Source organism: Oryctolagus cuniculus, chromosome 3 (assembly GCF_051225735.1).
Source record: "Oryctolagus cuniculus isolate XC-2025 breed Fujian yellow rabbit chromosome 3, ASM5122573v1, whole genome shotgun sequence".
Lineage (NCBI taxonomy): Eukaryota > Metazoa > Chordata > Mammalia > Lagomorpha > Leporidae > Oryctolagus > Oryctolagus cuniculus.
This window is the reverse complement of record NC_142869.1, coordinates 40,779,706-40,793,950: the sequence shown is the minus strand read 5'-3', so window position 1 is coordinate 40,793,950 and position 14,245 is coordinate 40,779,706. Positions and strand designations below refer to the sequence as shown.

At 40.1% G+C, this 14,245-nt stretch overlaps 1 protein-coding gene across 7 annotated transcripts in view; it reads right to left on the bottom strand.

Moving 5' to 3' along the window:
- The window catches only part of SATB2 (SATB homeobox 2), a 205,960-nt gene that overhangs the window by 98,589 nt on the left and 93,126 nt on the right, over positions 1-14,245 (bottom strand). For all 7 annotated transcript variants that reach the window (XM_089329023.1, XM_089329022.1, XM_089329021.1 and 4 more), the window contains one exon: positions 7,892-7,994. In XM_089329023.1, the coding sequence (XP_089185149.1) occupies positions 7,892-7,994 (103 nt within the window). The remainder of the gene's footprint in view (positions 1-7,891; positions 7,995-14,245) is intronic.

Here is a 14,245-nt window from a genome sequence, read left to right as displayed (position 1 = left end):
AAACCACGACACCCCTACACTGGGCCGGGGCTGCTCATCTTACCACCCACTCCATCTCCCTGTGTGTCTCCTTGCCTCGCCCTGCAGCCAGTTTCTGCAGAAGGCCATCACTAACAAAGGCCAAGCACCAACTCTGCCCTCGATCCTCTCCCCTCCTAGGGCCTTCTTCCTCTTCCTCCTGAGGAAGAGCCCCTGTGGTTCTCTTAGACATCGTTATATTCACTTCCTACTAAGTCAGCATCTGCTGCCTTCATTACCTTGCCTCTTCCTGTCTTCTTAAGAGATATGCACCTGCTTTCCCTGTTCTCACACTACATGGAAACAGCTCCTCTGAGCCACTGCCATCTTCCTTAGCCACAGCCAAGATCATCCAGTTCCCTCGCTTCCCCAATGTGGCACCCCTCATAAAACCTCTCCACTAATAACACCTTCCCCAGGCATCCAGGACACTTCACCACTTTCCCTAATGATGTCTTCTTAACCAATGGCCCTTCTCTCAAAGCTTCTAGAGCTCTCCTGTTGTTACTCTCCAAAGAATGTTCCTTTGGTACTATTACAACTATCATGTCCAAAAAAGTGCTTTTAAAACTTATTTTCTTGGGGCCAGCGCTGTGGCACAGCAGGTTAAAGCCCTGGCCTGAAGCGCCAGCATCCCATATGGGCACCAGGTCAAGTCTAGCTGCTCCTCTCCCGATCCAGCTCTCTGCTGTGGCCTGGGAAAGCAGAAGATGGCCCAAGTCCTTGGGCCCCTGTACCCACGTGGGAGACCCAGAAGAAGCTCCTGTCTCCTGACTTTGGATCAACTCAGCTCCAGCCATTGCGGCCATCTGGGGACTGAACCAGTGGAGGCAAGACCTCTCTCTCTCTCTCTCTCTCTCTCTCTCTCTCTCTCTCTCTCTGCCTCTCCTTCTCTCTTTGTGTAACTCTGATTTTCGAATAAATAAATACATCTTTTAAAAAAAAACTTATTCTCTATCCCTATCCTTTAGTAAGCTGGTTGAACATCTTGAATGCCCACATTTCTAACTACTCGCCCAGGTCTCGTCAGAATATCAGCAACTTCCTCTGCATTCCTATCATCCTGTTGCTGTCAAAACCACCAAGAGTCACTTAAGCTCACAGTGTTGGATCTTGGATTCTGCTCTAGTATCTCTTTCTCTTTATCACACCCTTTTTTCCACTGAGCCTCACTGGCTTTCTCTGCTTGAACATCTTGCTTTGGTCACTTCCCGTCTTTCCAAAGCCAAGGTCTCACTTCTCTTATTAAATTCACATCCATAAACTGAAGCCTACTTCATCCAGGGTGAACTTTCCACTCTGCCCACCATCCATATATTCACACACATAGTTTTCAATGGCTTCCAGGGAATCTTTAAAATATACCCATGTATCATTTCCACTGTATCACTCCCAGTGATCCTCAAAATGACTCAACCTAGTGGCTTTCAAAGTCTCCAAAGGTGTGGTCTCTACCTTGTCAACTTTAATTCCATTGTCGCAACACAAATCTCCCCTAGCCATGGCTTAACCATTTCTGCCCATTTACCAACGTTTGGTGCCACAGAATCTCCCTACTCAGGTATGCTCGACCTTTTCTTTCTGATAAAAATCCTAGCCATTCTGGATACCCATAACGTTACAGTATCATCATGGATGGACTGCCATTCTAGACATTCTGAACAATCACTTGTAACTTTCTAAACATGCCACACTCTTTGGCTCCTCTGTGTCTATAGTCATGGGCATGCAATTACCTAAAACATTCTTCCCTACTCTTTCCTCTTCTACTTGTCCTTAAGCTATTAACTCATGAGCTACTTCTCCCCAACCCCTTACCTTCAAACCTGACACCTAGCAGGTAGAATTTACGGGCTTTTCTCCTTGTTACCATTACACTCATTTATAGCAATACTATATGTTTGCCAGATATGTTCATGGGGCTTTTACCCCCACTAGGCTGAAGGCAACACAACTAGAGATAGTAACCTTGTCTAAATGTGTTTCCAGCTGTCTCTCACTGCTTCTAGCACTGAATATAGCCCTGTAGTAGAAGGATTCACTAAACATTTGATTAATTAAAATTATTTAATTATGACTATAATTTTCTTGCAAAAAAGGACTATGTAATGTATCCCACTGTTATATCCAGCCCTTAGAATCTCATCAAGTATATAAAATAGATGGGCAAATTTATTTTTGAATGACAAAAGATACATTGTTTTATTGTTTCACAGAAATTGTAGGCTTTATGAAATTAAGAAATGTTTCTGACACAAGTATCCCTGTTTCTAATAAGAAGGCTGATGAATGGATAGATTGAAGGTAGGGAGGAAGTTAAGAAAATAAATCATTTTTTCCCTTTTAATCCTTGTTTGTGTGGTTTTTTGTTTGTTTTTTGTTTTGTTTTGTTTTGTTTTTTTGGTTCTTCGTTTTGCCTGGTCTGAAAGGCAGAGAGAAAGACAGACAGAAACTAGACAGAGAGCTTCTGTCCTCCAGTTTATTCCCCAAATCCCTCCAACAGTCAGGGCAGAGTAGAGCCAAAGCCAGAGCCAGGAACGCAATGCAAATCTCCCATGTGGGTGGTAGGAACCCAATTACTGAAGCCATCACTGTTTCCTCCCAGGGTCTGCATTTGCAGGAAGCTGGAGTCAGGAGCTGGAGCCAGAAATCAAACCCAGACACCCCAGTGCAGGACGTGGGCATCTTAACCACTAGGCAAAATGTTCACTTCCCTTCCATCCTCTTTAAGTGTGTATTTAAAATGCATTCTATAAATCATAAAATATCACAAATAACAACTTTGTTTCTTTTAATCTAACAGCCATGTTATTAGCAAACAAGGGTTTTCATTTATTTAAATATTTGTGAATAATTACATTTCAGGCCAAAGAAACAGCTAGAATGAGCTTCTTAAGGTGCAAGCAAGGAATCAGTCAATATCTGAGCTCAGTACTTGTGGCATTTCCCACACACCGTTTTTTAGCTTGCTGACATGACCAGTAAGTTTCTAACCAGTTTCTAATCATCAGAGATGATCAATGAATCTGTGTCACTGAAAATGCACAGGGCTCTTCCAAATGTTGGAAAACCAGTGAGAGGGAAAGTGATTCCTTAAGGAAGTGATGTTTTTATTTCCCTGAATCCAGTATTTATACAAAATTCAAAGGATATGAGGTTGGCATTACTTTCAGGAAGGTACAATATAGCAAGGGCAGACAGACTTCCTTCCAGAACACCTTCATTTAGATCTGAAGGTGAAATCAAATTTTCTTCATGACTCAAAAAGATTAGGTAGACAAAAGTTACTTTTACCTCATCAGAGCTACACAACAGCAGAGGCAGAAGTACCAAGAGTTGATTAAAGGCATTGTCCTGACCACTGATACCACCATGGCTAAGCAAGGGCTGCCTTATGAAACCCAGTCAGGAGACATTGATTTCTCTATTCAACTCTGAGGCACCACTTCGTAAATGACACATTCATTTTCGGGTACAAGAGGTGCTTTAAATGTGGTAACATTATATCATTTCAGCTATAATGATCATAATTACTTATTTCTTTTAATCACAACCCACTTAACCACTTTAGTACAGAGGACTAGTTCAAGGAGTTTAATTTTCATTCAACATCTAATCTTTGTGTTTACCCAAACCCTTCTCTGGCTTTGTTTACTGCCTGCTTGCTGGCCTGCACGTTTGATCTTGCAAGACTAGATCAGACAGGGTCAGATAAAATACTGATTACTAGAATAAACCAGGCTTGGGAAGTAACACTGATTTTTAAAATCCTCTTTTTTCCCCAGTTTTTTTTTAATATTTTGCAAAATAAGCTCAAATAAGCAAATAAAATTAAGACAACTAGCAATCAAGGGGTTCTTGAGCAATGATTGAGAAAAGGAAAGTGACAGGGAAAATTTTGTACTCTGGCCAAAATATGGGATTTGGTTAGATGCATTCATTCTAGTGGTATTATTTTATGACACAAATAATTTTATGATACCACCAGTATTTGTGTGAACTTTAAATGACCCTTCAGTTATTGAGACATATTAAATAGTTGAGACTGACCTCAGAAAAGATGAAAATTCATTTTGCTTTTGGAATCAGATGAAAAACACATTTTTAGATGTAAAATTATTTTTTAATTTATTAACTGGGATACATTTAGAATATGAGAACTTCTTCATTAAGACACTTCCTTGTTTTTATTATATCCCTTGCTAACATAGATTGCCATAAAAGCATAATTGGTGGTGGTATTGGAAATATAATTGCCATTTAGTTTCATAAAAAATGACAGGACAAGTTCATGTTTAAAGTTCATACAAAAGAATACTTGGGTTTTTAGAAACAGAAGTGATGAGAAAAATCCCTTGTAATTCCTAAACCTTGAATGCAAGCTTATAATAGCATGAATGTTTCTAGGTATCTTTGGATTATCCTGTGTCCAAGAGAAAAACAGCTAAATATTAAACAATTGTTAATATTGGTCTTCCTTTTTCTTTTTTTCTTTTTTTTGCTTTTAAAATAAAACATACATTTTTTTTCATACTTGGGAGCTTCTGAGCTCTACATTGCACAAACTAGGTCAGAAGTGACTATTGCATGAGATGAGCAACAAATTAAAACATGTCATCTAGGGGCATGCATTGTGGCACAGTGGGTTAAGTCACAGCTTGAGATGCTGGCCTCCCACACTGCAGCACCAGTTTGAGTCCCAGCTCTCCCAATTCTGATCCAGCTTCCTGCTAATGCACCTGGGAAAGCAGTGCATGATATACTGGGTCCCAGCCACCCTGTGGAAGACCAGCACGAAGGTCCTGGTTGCAGACTTTGGCCTGTCCCAGTTCTGACTGTTGCAGGCATTTAGGGAGTGTTACCAGTGGATGGAAGAGATTTCTCTCTGTGTGTCTCCCCCCGTCTCTGTCACTCTTTCAAATAAATGAGTCTTTTTTACAAATTAAAAATGCTGTCTAAACCAACCTACTACCTTATCCACTCAGTGACCCACTCCATTGTTTTTCAGTATCAAAAACTCCTGGGAAGTAGGTTCATGGTCGTGGACCTTGAAACCAGAGTATACAAACTCTGTCTCCCCAACTATCCTGAAGTAATGCTAATGCTAACTCAAATATGTCTGTGTCAACCATGATTGTCTTTGAAATTAAAGAAAATAGGTAAACAGAGTGTGCTTTGCTGTGATCACTGGGGAAAATAAAGTTAACATGCTAAGCCAAACCAATTTAGGACTTTTTAAAGCATAAGTGTAAATAGTTTAGCTATAATAACAACAAGTTCAAAAAATGCACATTAAAATGTTTACTTCAAAATTTAGACAAGTCCATTTGTATACAGTTTTTACATCTGTTTTTAATGATATCAAATTATTGATTGTTCATTTTTCTCATATTTATTTAAGCATTAACTATAGAATTTGCAATTTGATCTTTTTTTTAATGCTTCCAGTAGACTTTTATTTTTGCCAGGTTTTTGTCATATTTACTTTGATCTTTCAGAGTATATAATTATTTTACTGTTTATTTATTTCTATGAAAAGGGAAAAAAATTTTGACCTAGGAGATCTATATGTGGCAATTTGTAACAGAATCACATAGCTTATGTTTAGGAAATCATGGTTTTCATTAAGAAGCAACCATTTAGTTCCCACTGTTTTATTAAAACAGACATTAGCAGATAATATGAAACATATTTAACAATGTAGCCTGCATTTGCAACATCAGTAAGTTAACTTGAGAATTTCTTATACACTTGTACATTAAGCTGGTAACTTGTGGGGTGGGAGGCTGGGAGAGACACGGAACTCTGACTTCTGGGTTCCAGGAAGAGCCCCTAAGGTAGAATTCTGGATTTTCTATAAACTCATTTCCAGATTTGAAAATGATTCCTTTTTTTTTTTTCCATTTTGAAAATGGATGGACACAAAAACATTTCACAAACCAAACAATTGCTTTCCCATGAGCAGTGGGTCTGCTTTGGTGAGAACTCTCACAGCAGCACGTATTCACAGTAGGAAGCTTCTCTATGATGGAATGCACCTATCTAGGTCCAACACTTCCTTTTTTTTCTGTGGGTCGAAAGTTAATAAAACGCGCTTCTCTGGGTGTTTATTTTCCGTATACCATTATACCTGTCATGAATTCTTTGTTTTTCCTCCCACTGCCTTGGCTGATGAATCAACACCACTTGAACTGCTTTATGGCAGCTTGTGTTTACTTCACACATACCTTAACCTTCCCTTGTCTCCTCCTCCCAGCACACACACACACACACACACACACACTGCTCCACAGCAGTGACTGCTTCCCTCTCTTTGAATAGCATGTGTACACAGTGTCTGACAGCCTCTTCAGTTGGGGTCCTTGACCTGCTGAGCGAAATCAAGGTCTCTGGCTGCTTTTATAGCACTTAAAGATTTAACTGTGCATTTACTATCTTGAAAAAAAAAAAAAAGAACTTAAAGAACTGAATCTCTAAGAAAGAGAGAAGAGTGTAAGACGTGAGTGTAAACATGCGCACACACACACACACACACACACACACACACATGTTCTTCATTGGAAATTCTGAAAACACTACAGAGAAGAGTTTCCAGTCTTTCCGAATCTGGAATTACACTCCAGCCTATTAAAAGAGGACCCTCTCTTCCTTTCTCTTACAGCAGCAAGTAAACGAGATTTAACAAACGACCTTGACACTGAATGATTCTCTGGATTTTTAGCCAAAGAGGATATGTTCAAGTACTTTAACAATCCTGTTTTGGAAGAAAAACTTGGAGGCAACATTTAAAGAAAAGCACCCCTTGTGAACCACAGTTATGTCTCATAATAAGGAGTTATTCATCTTATCCTGTTTAAGGATAAATAATATTCTTTTTAAAAAATATATTCTAAAGCAGGTGTCCAAACCAGAATCTAAAGAAGCCTAAGAATTTTAAAATATGTTGACAAGAAATACATCATCATTCTAACTTCTCCAGGGTAGCTCAACATTTTTTACTTTCCTTATGAACTGCATATGTAGCATGAAAAGCTCTAATGACTCAGTATTTGGAAACATGCTCCCAAGTGCTACAAGGGTCATTTTCTCAAAAGGTAACCATGTAGACAAGCTCCCAAACACCTGAAAGCCACCAAGCATCATTTCACCACTCTGTCTCCCCTGAGGAAACCTACAGGTGGTACAACAAGGAAATTCATCCTTTACTTTCACCTAGCCACTGTAAATTGTCACTGGGCTTCAGCAAGAGGCAGTGAGAAGTCAGCAATATTATGAAAACCTACATAAAGAGTGATGATAATGTCATAACCATGCAAAACATGGTACTTTTATGACTTCCAGTGCTCAAAGGAGATTGAGCTTTGGGTATGTCCAATAATTTGCTCAAGCTCATACAAACCAACAAGAGGAAGACAAAGATTTGAACACAGGATTACCAGACCTGAGAGTCATTCTTTTGACCACCACTCTGTCTCCAAATAAATCTAAGATCAAAATTCCTCTGACCAAGGATTTCCTGACTCTACCACAGTCCTTCTGATTTGTTCGCCAGTACTTAGACTGTAAGTGCTTATATAACCTAAAATGACTGCTTTTACATTTTTCATTCTAAAGGATTTGGGCCTGACACGTATCACTTATGAAAAACAGAAACTTAATAAATTATGCTAAGTCTGCTCCTCCTGACTCTAACACCACCTTAGTTTTAAGGGAGCCAATCTGGGTCTCATAACAGAAATAATAAGAATCTTATCCTTGCTAATATATATATATATATATATATATATTTAAATTAACATAAATTCCAAACAATCAACAATTTACGGACTGAAGAAGCTGAAAACAGGCTTTAAAAACAAAAGAGTAAGTTTACCTTTAATCTTCTTGTACTTTTTATACCATCTCCCAAACTCCTGGCACTTGGTTGCTGACACATTGGCATAGTATGTGCTATTTACAATGGATGAAATCATACTCTGAAAAGAACAAGAAAGAGTTATTCTTTAAAAATATGACTATTCCTTTTTAGGGACAAGAGAGGACACATTATAACTTAGACCAATCTTTTTTGTCTTTTAAACTTGATTGCTGTATTTACTGTCCCTTAAACTTATATGGTAACAGTGCTTTTCTCCAAAAAGCCAACTCTAGGGTAATGTCAAAGCTGGAAGGAATGCAATATGCAGATTAAATGCAAAGGGGAAGAACAGTTGTGATTTAGGAACCCGAGCAAAAGGTGAGATCAGATGCTCCAGCACCCGTAATCCAAATAATGCCTCTCAGATGTTTCTGTTCTGCTTCCAACTGCAACAAGCTTACACAGCCAAGAATCTGAGAACATCCGTGCTACACACTGCAGAACAACGTTTAGGGAAATAAGTTAAATTAATATAATTTATAGAAACGTGTGATTAACACTTGTGTGAAAATTCACCAAATGAAAAAATTAACAGTGCTATTTTAGAGCAGAGGAAACTAAACATAACACTTGTACTGTGTTTCAACCAAAATCGATTCAAAGTTAAAACTTTCTGGTTCTTACATACATGATTCCTCCTCTCCTTCCTCAGCTCAATCTCTTAGCTGATCTGTTCGTAACTGACATTAAAAGGAAATAAAGGGGGAGCATAATCTGATTTTGTGCTGAAAAACTAAAATTATAATTGCACACCTTGAAGCAAATGCCCCACTGAGAGATGCCTGCAGCCAATATGGCAAGCCTGGGTCAACATCGTGGCAGATGTTAACTTAAACCTGCATTGACTGTGATACAGCATGCGTATTTTTACAGGGAGATTTTCTTTCTGCAAAATTTGTCTAAAAAACAAGACAAGTAGGCCTACATAACTCAAGAGATCCAAATGATCTGCCTCAGGTTTTATATCTCGCCTTGAAATCTCATCTTTCTCCAAAAGTTATCCCCAGACATAGAGCAGTTCAGAGAAATCTTAGAACTTCTAATGACATTTCTACAAAGTAGTAGAGATAAAAAGGATAACAATAAATCAAGTCACTGGCAAGTTATTTACCAGGAGGTTCAAACGCCAGCAGACAGTCCTACATAGACTCCCTCCCTTTTTTTTAATCACTATGCAGCACTGGTGGGTGGGGGTAGGGTAGGGGTTCCTAATTCAATTCCCAGAAACCTCTTTGGCTCTTTCTTCGTAGCAGATGGCTAGCCTTCCCCTAGTTGCTGACCTCTATACCATAATTATTTTCTCTATCAAGGGAGAGGTAGGAGAACACTTTTAATTCTGGGGTCTGAACACAACATGGAACTCAAAGAGTGGGTATCACCTCAGTGTTTCACAGAATCTAGGAAGTCTTGGCGGCTGCCTAAGGGGATGCATGGAATCCTAATCTCCCTGAGCCTTGCTCTGCATATTATTAACAAGCAAGTAAAGTAGTTTCCTGCTTAGCTCCCTCTCTGGGCTCAGATTTTCTCTTTGCTCCTAGACTGTGAGACTGTTGAGGACAGCGACTGTGTCTGTTGCATTTTTCTCACTACCTCGTGTCTCACATAGTTCTTATGTGGAGTATTTGCGTCACTGAAATTTAACACATGAAAAGGGACAGAGATAAAATTTAAAAATACCTAACTGAAATGTCATAATAAAAATTTTAACATGTAAGTAGACTAATAATAGGTGCACCAGCTACAGCGCTGTATGTGAATAACTGCAAATGTACCTGTCATTGCTCTACCTTATTTGTATTAATATTATACTCTGCGAAGGCATAGAATATATCAGCCAAGACAACAGTCAAGTCTTAAAACTGCAATTGCAAAATGGTCTAAAAAGGAGACTACCATGGTAAGTGTCTACATACTGCCTGCAGCTGTTACCCAATACTTCTGGCCCGTGAAGTGAGACCTCAAACCCAAATTACTCTGACCTTAGATAATTCACATTTCCATCACTCTCTAGCCACCCCCACTTTGTCCTTGAGCCACCTGCATACTGATGGACACTGCATAAGGCCAATGTTAACATATGTGACAAGGAAATGAGTGCTTGTCACATATGTGCTCTAGTGACTCTAGTGACTCCAAACACCAGGCCCTACATTCCATACCACTCAATTGAAAGACAGGCAGGTGAACTCACCCAATAAGATTTTTCTTCCCCAGACTACTATAAAAGTGTTCCTACCTCTATTTGATATGGAGTAAAAAATAAACAGATTGAAGGTGTGAACTGAGCAAAGAAATTAGCTGGCAAATAAAGACTATTTCCTACATACCGAGCAGCTTTAATCACCAGAAAGATCTCTTTCAGTTTGGGCACATTTTACTCATATTAATTTCCTGTGGGTCTTTATACATAGTTGATATCTAAAGTAGCTTTAGGGATATGGATTGTTATGGATTTAAAAACAGAGGAGGTGCATCTTGGGGATGTTTCTGGGGAAAGATCATATTTCTTCTGACTATTCCAGTTTCAACATGAACATTCATTCTCTAATCCCAAATCAAACCCTAAATCAAAACTGTGCTCTCAGAGCCCGAGTCTGAAACAGAAGGCCATACTAGAATACTCTGGACACATAACACAAGGTTTTCTTAATGTTAGTGCCAATTTTTTTTTTAAATCCAAATTTAAAAAACACACAAAGTAGAAGGCACTTGAAACATAGATCCAGCACATGCTGGCTTGCAGTCCAGAGGAAGTTATGTTCTCCAGACGCCCTGGGACACAAAGACTCTATGTCATCCATTCTAAGGACATTTTGTAAAAAATAACCCAATGTCACTAAAATAGAGAAGCCTGTGACAATCAATAACATCTTCAACCTGATAAGATACAGTTGGTACAGAATAGGATGAGTAATGACTAAAATCTTTCCCACCCACTATGCTGCCAAAAAAGATATAATTCCATTTAGGGGTTTTTTAAAAATATGCATAAATTTCTGTAGTTTATGTTAAACTTATATGTTTCTCAATCATTCTAGAGCAACCACACAGTTAGACTTTCAGGATCCTCACACCTTTTCAGTAAATGAACAAGATCTGAGTCTATCTGGTCAATCAAGAGTGCCATGAACTCTTTGGTATCTATGTTAACATGAAGTCGTATTATAAATAATATAAATTTAAAACATAAAATCCATAATGTTAAGTCTTGTGTCAACAAACAATATATGTGTATTGGTATTTTTGAACACTTGGCAAAGGAACTATGTGTTGCTGAGGCTAATATAAAAATGACTACATTTACCAGGCACATGTCACTTCACATGGTGGGGGATTATGGAAAGGATGAGCACACATGTGCAATTGGCACCTGCGGAGGTCCCTGTTTGGAAAGACACTACCAAAAACATCACACAAACAGGACTTTAAAAAAAAAAAAAAAAAAAAAAAAAAAAAAAACAGGCAGAGTAGACAGTGAGAGAGAAAATGAGACAGAGAGAAAGGTCTTCCTTTGCCATTGGTTCACCCTCCAATGGCCGCTGCGGCCGGCATACCACGCTGATCTGAAGCCAGGAGCCAGGTCTCCTGGTCTCCCATGGGGTGCAGGGCCCAAGCACTTGGGCCATCCTCCACTGCACTCCTGGGCCACGGCAGAGAGCTGGCCTGGAAGAGGGGCAACCGGAACAGAATCCGGCGTCCCAACCGGGACTAGAACCCGGTGTGCCAGTGCCTCAGGCGGAGGATTAGCCTATTGAGCCGTGGCGCCGGCACAAACAAGGACTTGTAACAAGATTATTTTATGAATAAAGTTCTGTGTTAAGATACATAAGAGGGGCTGGCACTGTGGCGTAGTGTGTAGGGCCACCACCTGCAGTGCCGGCATCCCATATGGGTGCCAGTTCGAGTCCCAGCTCTGCTACACTTCCAATCCAGCTCTCTGCCATGGCCTGGGAAAGTAGTAGAAGATGGCCCAAGTTCTTGACCCCTGCACCCAAATGGGAGACCCAGAAGAAGCTCCAGGCTCCTGGCTTCAAATCAGCCCAGTTCTGGCTATTGTGGCCATTTTGAGAGCAAACCTACAGATGGAAGACCTCTCTCTCTCTCTCTCTCTCTCTGTCTATGTAACTCTGCCTTTCGAATAAATAAGTAAATCTTTAAAAAAAAAATTAGAATCAGAGAAACCTAAGAAACCCAAAGGCAATTTAAAATTTAATAGGAAAAAGCAAAACAATAAACACAGGGTAAGATGATTTCTACAACATACTTTCAAAGACAAATATCTGAGAATCTCCTTTCCCAGAGAGAGAGAGAGAGAGAGAGAGAGAGAAATATAAAATAATTGGATAACCTGCACTGCATTCCCCTTGGTGGAACTGATTTGTTTGAACAACAATGTGATACTAGCAGTAGCTAAATGGCAGATACGTAATACATTTGCTATGAAAGACAACATTCTGCAACCAGAGTGAACAGTTCTATGTTCTGTTGTGTCCAGTGAGGATCCCCTGTGTGCAGGGGCGAGGCAGCATCTCTGGGCCCCCCTTGCCACCTCTACATGAGGGAGACAGCGTCAGACAGTCAATGAATAATAAGTGCATTCTTTGCTCATTTTCAGCCTTTTCCAGTTGCTTTGTGATATGCTAAGTAACATATTAAACATGAGGTTATAATGATACTTCAATTAAATATAGTAAAGGGAAAAAACTGATTTGGAGGAATTACGTTGTCATGAAAAATTCATTTAATGTCATTTGGCAGCATTCTAGTATCCCTTTCCCTCCTCTTTCTGAGCTATAATATGAGAACGGAAAACTTTTGCTATTCTGGTGGAAAGAAATGCTTTCTATAGGCTCTGGAGTACGAGGAGGCCACACCTGAGGGCTCTTCTCCTAAGTCGCCGCTGAACAGCTCGTGTGTCTGATGCCAGCCCCCTCATCCGTGACGGGGGATGCTGACACGTGGGCCGCAGGGCTGCAGAGGGAGATTCAGGGAGATGATTCACGTGGAAGGACTAGGACCACACGTGGAGTCCACAAGTGTCCTTTCTGTCCTCAGCATGCCATCATTTCTTAGGGTGTCTGCAACTCTCTAGTGGAGAATTATTTTCAAGCTGCCATTTGTGAACTTCCTTCAACGTGAGTTCATGAGGTTAGGCCACGAACTAAAACAACCTCACATGAAAATAACTAAAACGGACAGTTGGCCACTGGCTAACACAAGACAGGACACATCACTACTACATGCATGGACCTATGATTAAGTCAGACAGCTGACTACTGGTTAGCACGATACTGGTCCATGCACTTGGTCAGCCACTTGTCTGCAGATGTGCACATGCTCAATCTGTTTGCTTCTACTGACCCAACTGGTCGCTTGATTTCACTGCCCAACTATTTTGGCATATTGTACACACAAGTCAGGCCCATTAATGAGTCCCAAGTGGGAAAGGCTGATTTAGAATAACAGACATAAGTACCCTACAGTCGGTTTCTAAAGACAGACTGTGTAAATGCTACACCACTGTCCTGAAGTCTCATGACATCTTGACAGTTTAGTAACTCTGAACAGTCATTTTGTTTCTCAAACATTTGGCAACAAAATCTCAGCAGGAGGCAAGGGATAAGGTTGCTTTAAAAACATTAACTAGGGGCTAGCATGTGGCACTTGTAACACCAGGATCCCAAATCAGAGCGCTGCATCAAGTCACAGCTTCTCCACTTCTGATGCAACTTCCTTCTGATGAGCCTTAGGAAGACAGCAGATGGCTCTGGTCTATCCATGTGGGAGACCCAGATGGAGTTCCTGGCTTCTGGCTTCAGCTTGGTCCAGACCTGGCTGTTACAGCCATTTGGAGAGTGAACCATCTGTAGAAGATCTGTGTGTGTGTGAGTGTGTATGTGTGTGTGTGTGCTCTCTCTGTCTCTCTACCTTTCAAATAAGCAAATAAATCTTTAATATAAATTAAATAGATATGCTAAGTAAAATAGACCAGTAAAAATGGGCAAATATTCTAGAATTCCACTCATATGGGGTACCTAGTATCTAGAACAGCAAATTCATAAAGACAGAAAATAGAAGTTTTGGGGTTTGCTCTGTGGCTTAGCCAGTTAAACCACCACCTGCAGCACCAGTATCCCATATGGGCACTGGTTCAAGTCCCAGCTGCTCCATTTCCAATCCAGCTCCTTGCTAATGTGCCTGGGAAAGCAGCAGAAGATGGCCCAAGTGCTTGGGCCTCTAAACCCATGTGGTAGGCCTGAAAGAAGTTTCTGGCTCCTGGCTTCAGTCTGGCCCAGCTCCAGCTTTTTG